We start from the raw sequence: 10,905 nt of genomic DNA on the forward strand, positions 1-10,905 counted from the left end.
ACCTGACACTCAATAGCGTGGGTAATGAGAACGAGGAAGATATCTGCAGTAAAATGAATACAACATGGATCATCAGGTAACTCAATATTTACCCATGGATTAAGGGGTGTAGTCAATATTAATATATCCTATACATTATTAGTGACACTTTAATTCCGCGCTTTACATTTTAATTGATCTTAGCTTTCAATATAACAAATGTGTAATTTATATTGCTTCTCAAAACTCCAAAATCAGTTGCAATCCATTTTTTTAGAAACGTTTCCAATGAAATTCACAGACCCGAGATCAGAAATATCTGCTCGATATGCCAAGGTGTAGATAGGGTTATCGGAACCTTTGCTAGCGAAGGTGAATGGATACGCCACCTCAGAAAATTGAAACCAAGCAGCTTAAACCACGTTTCATTCATTTAGGCTTTCATAGAGCTTTATAAGGATTTATTCACTTCATACTACTGAATGTTACGCTCACGCTTTTCATTTCTAACTTTGATAATTGAAATGTTTGTTAAGATTTACAAAACATTTTGGTTTTGCTTCTTTTCTGTTACTTAAATGTACGACCATAGAGTCGTAACATCATATAATACAATCTCCCATTGACCAGTTTAAAGCAAACAAAATCTTTCTTTTCCCCAAAATAAAGCTGAATAAGACAAAAAATAAAATTGCATACTAAATTGTCTCCGTACGTTCTTTATATTATAAAGAGATTCATTTTAATGCCCATTTAATAAGGTATATGAATACTTTATAATTGACTTTACAATCTGACGGAAATTTATTTTTATTTTGAAATTTTTAGAAACTTTTTTCAATTTGTATCGTTTTATGTTTTTGCTTTTTGTTGCAATGAAAATGTGTGTGTGTATGTGTGTGAAAGAGAGAGAGGAGAGAGAGAGAGAGAGAGTATGTCTTTTTAATGGCACCTTCAGCACAGTAGTGGCTATACCATGACGAGAAAACAGGTCTTAGGTGGCAGGGGATACTGTCGTAAATTGACCTCTTTTAAACCTCTTAGGGCTATGGTGTGACTTTTGCAGCTATTATTCTTTAATAATGAAATATATGGATATATTTATGAATTGAATGTTTCGGGCTTATGTTGTTCCTGAAATTATGTATATATATGAAATACCAATAGTCGTCTAGGAAGAAGAACGAGCCACCGGCAAACATCTGGGTTCAGGGCAAGTAGAGCATCTAAAAAAAGGCTTGAATGGCAACTATCTATAACTGCATCAACCTGCTTAGTACACAATCTTTTGCAGAACTATCACCGAGAAAATGGCTTGTGTTCGTACTGTGAGCATCACATTGTGTCAAAGGTGACTTTCGGGCGTGAAATCATTTCGACCTCACTTGTGTATTTTATTTCGTATGAATGTTTCAACTAGTCAGGTAAATTTCACATTAAATTGGTGCATAAAAACTGCCCCTTGCACCCTAAGTATCTTTCTCAAGTATATGCCTGAGCCAATCGTCCAGGGTTGACATTTGAAAGATATCAAACACAATACGCTTGGATTACTAGTCCGACGCTTTACGAACTCAGCTGCCGCTCTCGATCCATCAATCGATCGAGAGAGCAATATCTTATCGAACATATCTAGCATTCGCATTCTCGAGGCTTTTATTATGCGATCCCAACTGTTTTAGATGCGTTTTTAGAAGGGCCTATCGGAATAGTTGTTTGAAACACATGATCACGTTTACGAGAAAACAGGAATGCGCGTTCTTTTGTTTTCAATTCGTGATACCGAAATATCGATTGAATCTGTGATCTTAAATAGACGCATGGGTAATGCATATATCATTTATACGCGATGTTATTTAAATGTGCGGTTAAAATAGTGTATTACAATGAAGATTGCATCATGAAACATGTTTATTTTCTGGTTGAATACATTCAGAAATATTTCGCTATATTTGTAGGAGGTAATGTTGTTTAAACAACAACAATGTTGTCTGTCAATCTACCCTTCGTTCTTTCTTTTGTGTGTATATCTATATTTCGTTACTTAAAGGATCAGAGATCCTCATTAAAAAACGGACATAATACAGTAATCAACAAAAAAAATACAACATCATGTCAAAGTATTTCCAATATATCCTACATTATAAATTCAGAAACGGAGTCTCAGTGATTTTGGGTGTTAGGTGGGAATGAGTAGCTATTGCAATTCCTTGTGGATGTGGTGAGAACGAGTTAGGGTAGTAATTGTTTAGGGCGGGTGGTGGAGGCAGGGTATTAATTCCTTTACACAGTCGCTTTTCTCGTTTATGACCATCGAACATTAAATTAAGCTTGTGTTCCATCTAAAAAAAACAGGCTGAAAATCGCGTTTTATCTTCGAGGTATATAGGGCCTTCCTGGTCTAAAAGCATGTCTACGCATAATATTGTCACGACACAAATCAAAACTGTAACTTACTGCGCAAACACAGGGGTTCGTATCGTTGCTTAAGTTCACATACTCACCTACAAACCATATGTGTGTGTGTGTGTGTGTGTGTGTGTGTGTGTGTGTGTACGAGCCCCTCTGATAACGAAGGGTTGAAAGAGTTTTAATACATGACGTGTATTCTGCTTTAAGTACACTGCCGCTTTTACACACAGTTTTATAGCAGTGGATACAGGAGATAATTTCCATTGTAATGGGATTGTAGGGGTCATCTCAATGTGTTTCCAATTGAAAGTGTACTCTCTCTCTCTCTCTCTCTCTCTCACTTGCTTGGCTATAATTGAAATAGAAATTAAACATTAAAACAAATAATAATAATTTTAAGGGTTTTGACATTTTCTCCCTGGCTGTATTAAATTCAGGGACTGCCCATTTAATTCTGCGAACGGGTACGGTTGGGGACAGGAATATTTTACTTCCGAAAGTTACAAATCTACAGCCCTCAAATAGTTCGAAAGGAACTTATTAAATCCATTATATTAGTTGAAAATAATTCATTATCTTGATTTAATGGACAAGGAAACAATTAATTCTGGATTGAAGAATAGTGCAAGGTGACCCCTCATGCCAAAATAAACGGTTGGTCCCATATCAGATAGTTCCTAGTTCACCATGCATCCGGCTATTGTAGAGAATGTATAACTTTTGTAAACTTTCTTTCACTTCGTAAGTTCATGCAGGACCGATGATACATTAATAACTTATGATATTATACGTATAATGCCTTACATTCTATGAAGCTCCTAGCAGAGGGAACACTCCTCGTATTCTTAGCCTATTTCATAAATATGTTGCTGCGTAGAGTTCAAAACGTTGCGTCATATTAGACTTATGGATAGTTATTTTAATACAGAATATTCAGAAAAGCGGCATTGCTGCATGTTCTCCCTTTGTATTCATTGTTATGCATTATTAACCCAAACTGCCATACGTGCATGTACAAAAATGGAATCAAATTACCTGACAAAGGCGCCTAAATTGCATATACTCAAAGCACTCCAAACTTTCACATCATTGTCATGTGTATAGATGGCAAAAAAGTATGTAGAGTGACCCTTTGAAAGTCCACAATTTTGGTTTTAAAGATGACACCGTGCAGTGATATGTGACGAAAACTTGATGTTTTAAGTAACAAGAGTACCACAGAGCACATTATATGCCCATCTCGTGACCTGTTAATGACCGTGACTTTAGAGCTTCAAAATTTGAGACTTACGTCATTTTCTGTGGTATCTCTATGTTACATTCGGGTTCAAAGGACACATAAACTCCAAGTAAGGGTCCTACAACGTTATATAAATTATAGCTAAAATCTTCAAAAAAATTATAAAAACAGCATTGCTTACCGTACCAATGCCATACCTGACTGCACTACCACTCTGCTCTTGTTTTAGTAGGGGTTAGAGATAATGGATCTTAATTAATTTAACATTTGTACCTTATCCAAAGGAATGACTACCCCAGGCTCAATTAGCCATGGGAAGGTAAACAACAGAATATAACCTGTTGACAGTCTCTGCTATCAAATATCCATGACGTTGGGATTAATGTTCTGGCCAACTGTCTCTGCTAACAGCTAGAGTATGATAAAACACTTAAGGTGAAATCATGCTTATAACAACTCCCTTCTTAAAAAGAAACTTTATGTTTTCGATACAATAATCATAAAAAAAATCGCTGGCTTGATACATCAGTAACATTATAAAACTTGAATAAAGCTTATGTTACTAATAAAATGCATCAAATGTAGGGTCACTACTATTAACCTCTGTCAAAGAGTCTTGATTTCCATCAGTGACCATCCAGAATAAGGGAAATCCAACAAATTGTTTACCGTCTATATCTGCATAAATTCCGTATTATTCCAAAAACAGAACACACCGATGTTCGAATATCCGGGAATCATGAGCTATTCCAGTAGGTTTCTCATCGCCTTTGAAGTGTACAAAGCACGCCAGTATTTTTTTTTTTTTGTCCTTTAATTCCCACATGCTTCAGTTACATGCGCGATAATCCATCTGCATCCCCATGTTGTTTGCCGCTCAAGTGCTTTATAATGAAGTTGTAAAACTGGAGTGCCAAGTACCATCTAAGTAGACGCTGATTCTTGCTTTGCATTTGATTTAACCATGTCAATGGTCAGTCACGATTTCAAATGTTGTCCCTGACAGGTAATACCTTAACAAATCAATCGTCCATACGATCGCAAGACATTCCTTCGCGATAGCTGCATATTTCTGCTCTCACGAAAGCAGTTTCCGGCCACCACATGTTCTTCGACGTCCACTGTTAGGGTTAGCACATCACCAATTGCTGTGTCATTAGCATTCATTTGCACAATGAATTCCAAGCTGTAATCAGGTGCAAGAAAGGACTGGGGTCTTAGTAAGAGCATCCTTCAACATTTTAAAGGATCGGACGGCGTCTTCAGTCCATACACGTATATTTGGTCTTCCTTTCTGTGTCATGCAGGTTAATGGTACTGCTACTTCGGCAAAGTTCTTATGAATTTTCTGTAGTACCCAACCATTCCAAGATATGAGCGTACTCCCTTTTCGTTGTGGATAATGGAAACTCAAGCATTACGTTAATTTTGTTGTCGTCTGTCTTAATGTTTCTTCCTCAAATGATATAGCCGAGGCATTTGATCTTAGTTGCTCCAAACTCGCACTTTGACGGCTTTATTTTAAGGCATATTCCCGTATATGTTGCAGCAAGGCATACAGATTTTCTATATGTTCTGACCAAGTTATGCTTGACACAATGCATTTGTCAAAATATGTTGAGACATAATTTAGTACGGACACCAGTGAGTCGAGGAGTCGGGCGAAACTGAGGGGTGCCGTTTTCATACAGAAGGGCATATCGTTAAATTCATAGAGCCCAAAAAGAGTCACAAATGCAGACTTTTACCTCGATTTTTTTGGCTAGAGGAACTTGCCACTAACCCTTAGTTAGATCCATGTGACTCAAGTTAGTCCATAACCAATGTTCTCAAATATATCGTCCATTCGTGGGACTGGATACGCGTCGAATAAGGTGATATTATTAAGCTTACGGTAGTCTACACATAGCCGAAGAGTTCGATTTTTCTCGTCAACTAATACACAAGGCGAACTCCATGGACTGATTGAGGGCCGAATGAGGCCTTGCTCCAGCATTTCATCCAATATTGCTTTCACCTCTTTCCGTTGCGCGAAAGTTATTATGTATGGCTGTTGTTTTATTGGTGTCTCTGAAGTTGTCTAGATACTGTGAGTTAATATGTTTGTTCGACCAGGCCTTGTTGTTAGAACATCCTAAAATTCGTTGCAAAGATTTATAATATCCTCTTGTTGCTCCTTCGACAAGTTGACACTCAGCTTAACACCAGCATCAACTTCACATGCTCTTGGAGGAAAATCAATATCCACATCATCGTTCTCGTCTACCTGCGTTTTCAGCAGCACAGCACGCTTGTATCCACGCATTAAGTTTACATGATAGGTTACCCTACCGGGTACAGATACCTTGCAGTTAACATCGCTTACCTTTCGGACCACACGATAAGGTCCCTGCCATTGTGCCTTCATCTTGGCCGAACTTGATGGCAAGAGAATAAGGACTTCATCCCATGGAATAAATTATCGTGTTTTCGTGTGACGATCACACAGTACCTTGATTTTCTTTTGGCGATCCAACATATTATCTTTGACAAGGGCCCCGATGTCAGCCAACTTCTCACGCATTGTTACAACATGCTCCACGGTTGACTTCCTTACATCTCCTCTTCCGTAAACAAGCCTTGCAAAGTCTGCATTGGCCCCCTAACTGGCCAACCATACAACATCTCAAAGGGTGCAAATCGAGTTTCCTCATGTGGGACTTCGCTGTATGCAAACAACAAAAATGGTAACATTTCATTCCATGCAATCTCTTTGTCTGTACAGAACTTCCGCAACATTGACTTCAACGTCCCGTTAAAACGTTCAACCTTTTCATTCGCTTGTGGGTGATAAGGCGTTGTTGTAACGTCACGGATACCCACTAGTTCATGCAACTGTTTCAATAAGGTGCTAGTGAAGTTGGTCCCTTTGTCTGTTAATATGACCCTTGGACAACCAACACGGCTAAACAGGTCAATCAGTGCTCTAGCTACATTCGTTGTATCCATATCCTTCAAAGGAAAGGCTTTGGGATACCTCGTTGCATCATCAACCACTGTCAGAATGTATTTGTGTCCAGACTTCATTCTAGATAACGGTCCTACAATATCGTTTGCAATTTTTGAGAACGGTTCTGTTATCTCCGGTGGGCAAGCCATTTGGTGCTTTCGCACCTGCAGTCCGTTTTGCTGTTATCTGACATTCATGACACGATCTACAATATCGTTTTACATTGGAAAACATTTCAGGCCAAAAATAACGATTGGAGAATCCTCTCTTTTGTTTTCTCCGAACCCATGTGACCTGTAAGGGGTCGATCGAGTCAAGCTCCATTACCATTTTTTTTTAATCCTGCTGGTACAACAATTTGCTCCCCTCCACGTGAATCATCACCAGATTGCTATTTCCCCGCAAAATATCATTCTCCCAGAAGAATGCCACTGGCTCCTTCTCAGCCTCTTCTCGAGTAGCAACGGGCTTCTCTCTAATACTTTGCAGTGAAATATCCACAATCTGTAGTTTCGACAACATTTCCGCATTCATTGCTGAAGTTTGTCAACTTCAATGTTATCACGCTGATCAGTATCTTCTGTCTCAATGCTGTTGTTGAAAACTTCATTTTCATTCTCACATTGGCCAGTATTTTCCACAGTCCTCTCATCGTCGAGTCCTTTTACCATCGACCTCGTAACACAAATGACCATTTCTTGCTTGGTATATCCATCTCCAATAGGGCTTCAGCGGCTAAATTTGAAATAAGACCCACTTGCGCTAGTCCCTTGTAATGCGGAGTGTTGATATTTACCACAGCCAACTGTGCGGTAAATGGCTGACCTACTGCAGTGTATAATGTAACTTTGTGCACCGCCAGCTTTCAACTTTTGTCAACGAGATCTCTTATCAAGGTATTATCAGTGCCAGTGTCCTTCATAAACATGGCCTAACAAAACAAGTTGCTGGGTTGCCACGATGTTTCGTATCATCTGTTGGACAATACTTTGCAATATGTCCCCATTGTTTGAATCGATAACTCTGCCTATTCTTATGTTTGGACTGGTCATTCGTCGATGTTAGTTTCGCTTGCTTCTGTAAGTTCTAAATATTCATCTTGTTACTATTCACATTTATGTTCGGATGAAACCTATTCTTCTGACATTGCTGTTGAACATTGGTGTGAATATAATCCTCCGCAGCCTCTATAGCTGGACTAGAGCCATTGTTCCTCATAATCTAATGTGCTTGATCTTGTGGCAAGGCTTTCAAGAAAAATTCCTCACGAAGACAAATAACTGGGTCACGATCATCCAAGAAACGCTTTATGTGCTGATCAGTCCTGGCCATCAGACCACGATACGTCTCGGTGCTTTCCTTCTTCATGCTCACCAACGCAGATAAATGTTCACGCGGTCTCTTTCCAAAGCTACCAATCAGTCCTTTCCTGAGTTCCAGGTAATCGCCACATGCTTGAGTTGCAACATATCTAGACTCACCTGTCAAAAGAGTTCTTAGCTGTAATACGTTCAACTCGTCAGACCACTTAGCATGTGTTGCAATTGATTCAAACTCTGCAAGGAAAGTCACAATATCTTGTCTTCGTTCATGGTCATGTGTCTGCAGCTTTACTTTAAATGGCATTGAAGATGTTTGTTCAGTCGCGTTTTCTTGATGTTCTACTGTTTCTAAATCAGTTTCTAAACGCCTCATTTCTAATCTTAATTTCTCATTTTCCATTTCCCATTCAAACTCCTTCAGTAGTATAGTGGGACACTTTACGGACAATGGGAAAATACATTACAGTCCCGCCCCCCCCCCCCCTTCCCGGTCATGATTACGGACAAGGTTTTTCAGATCACCCTGGACACGTTTACGGACACGATTTATATGCGGCTGTTTACGGACAAGGGAAAGTTGGGTTGATAGGAATGGAACAGGTAAGGTGACGTCACGGTACTGAAGATTGGTAACAATATAGCAAGGGGTTGACATCAATCGGACCAAACAACGGGAAAAAAAAACAAGAAAGCTTGGCGGGACATAGACATATATAACACATACAGCATACAACATAAGTAGTTAAGGGGGATATTATAGCGTCAATGGGAATTAGCATTACAGACCCCCCTTGGGAACATATAGCGTCAAGGGAAATTTAACATGGAGAAAAATCGTGGGAACATATAGCGTCAAGGGAAATTAACATGGAGAAAAATAGTGGGACTGTTGAGCGTCAAGGGATTTGAACATGGGAATAGGGGACTGTATAGCGTCAAAGGAATTTAAACAGGGTGGGACTTTATAGCGTCAAGGGAAATTGAACATGGGATTTTTTTTCCAAAAAAAAAATAAAAAATAAAAAAGGGGTAGGCAATTGAAAGGCTATCTCTTTTCGAGAAATATGGGGGCCCTGAAAAGGGCCTTTGGGTTTTTCTTCTTCTTCTTTTAACTTCTTAACTTCTTCCACCATCCTCTTATTTTGTCCATCATTCCTTTCTTCTTCTTCTTTTCTGTTTCCGGCATCCAGTCCGGGTGGCCCATGGCCCGGAACTTCTCTTGGATTTTCATCCAGTTTGCGTTCAGTTTTTCTAGTTCATCCTTTTTTTCTATTTTCTTCTTCTTTTCTTTCCTTTGACCACTTTTCTTTGATCTTCTTGACCTCTTCGGTCAGCACATTCCTCATTGGTTCTTCAGCTTTCTTAAGTTTTTCTAACCCCCACTTCGCGAAACACCAATCTGTCCATTCTACAATGTCTTCTAGAAAGCACCTTGCACTCGTCACATGATCTATTGCTTCTTTTAACTTACCCACTTTCACATACGGTGGGTTAATTAAACCTCTGATTCTCTTCTCCTCATCCTCTATCATTTCTTTTACAATATTTACGGATAAGTGGAGGCTGGTTACTTGTCTTGAGACGAAGTCTTTTGTCACTGCATACCTCCATTCCTGTTCAACCCTTTCTGCTACACTCAATCCATCTACCATCCAATACCAACTTCCCATAAGATCGTTGTATAAAGCTGAAGCTGCTGGCATCTTCTTGTTTGCTTATTCCGTAGAATGGGCTCCAATGACCAACACTGTTAGTTTTATAATGAAAGCGCGGACGTGATGGAAAACATCCCCTAAAAAACATAAAATTGATCTTACCTAGATCATGACCTAACAACGCGCGGACGTGAAGGAAAACATCCCCCTACTTTCTCATTTCATATAATAAAACCCTAACTATACTCTTCACATACGCTAAGAAACCTATAATCTACTATTCACACGAACATACCTGAGCTCTTACAATCACTAACACACCAACACACATTCACTCACATTTTTTTGAAAAGAGTTAGTGTTTATATTCACACATTGGCAAATTAATAGTTATTTCTTTTCTTGAGTATTGGGTAGCCCTTAAAAGGGCTGTTTTTTTTAACTCCAGATGCACCTATCTAATGGTTGCACCTTCCTGGCCTGGCGCCACACACGCATCTTCTTCCCCAGTCTCCTTTCACCTTTCTTCTGGGGAGCGCAGAGGGAGGATGATTCGCTTCAGCACTCCAATCTTCTGTCTCGGGAATATTGTACGACATCCTCTCTTCTATTTTCTTTTCCTCTTCTTCCCTCTCTCTTCTCTCCTCCTCTTCCTTCTTTATTCTTGCTTCTTCTACGATAGCCTCCGCTGATAGTTCATTTACTATGCGCCTGGCATATTCCAGGTGCATCTGGAGTTCTAACAGTTTCACTATTCTGGTGTTCATTTTTCTGGTGTTGATCAATCAACAAGGGTAGCTAGACTGCCGAGCGAGTTTCAATTTATACTGAAAGCGCGGACGTGATGGAAAACATCCCCCTAAAAACATAAAATTGATCTTACCTAGATCATGACCAAAAAACAACGCGCGGACCTAAAAGAAACACTCACTCACTTTTTTATGCTACCCATCACTATTTTAAAATTTTTTATAAATCACTTCAATAGACTATCCACATACTCAAAGCAATCCAATCTAACTCCAAATATACACCTCTAACACCAAAAAACATGATTTTAATCTACTATCCACACCAACGTACGTGAGCACTTACAAACACACACACACACACACACACACACACACAAACACATACACTCTCACTATAACGTCAAGTTTGAAAACTATCTCTGAATTTGCTTGACTTGTTTACTGTTTAAAACCGGCTTGGTGTATAATTTTAAAAATTTCTACTGAGTGCGGCCACCACCAACACCAATTAATATAGAAAAAAGGAACAGGACAACTTGTGCAAAGAAATAATGCT

General features: G+C 39.1%; 1 protein-coding gene across 1 annotated transcript in view; it reads right to left on the bottom strand.

Moving 5' to 3' along the window:
• LOC149774840 (uncharacterized) overlaps positions 1-8,315 on the bottom strand; it is a 75,331-nt gene extending 67,016 nt beyond the window's left edge. The window contains exon 1 of the mRNA XM_089944656.1: positions 8,102-8,315. Coding sequence (XP_089800782.1) covers positions 8,102-8,315 — 214 coding nt within the window. The remainder of the gene's footprint in view (positions 1-8,101) is intronic.
• Positions 8,316-10,905: the final 2,590 nt, after the last annotated feature.

The sequence above is a fragment of the Sinohyriopsis cumingii genome, unplaced genomic scaffold, assembly GCF_028554795.1.
Source record: "Sinohyriopsis cumingii isolate HCF-2022 unplaced genomic scaffold, ASM2855479v2 utg000127l, whole genome shotgun sequence".
Classification (NCBI taxonomy): domain Eukaryota; kingdom Metazoa; phylum Mollusca; class Bivalvia; order Unionida; family Unionidae; genus Sinohyriopsis; species Sinohyriopsis cumingii.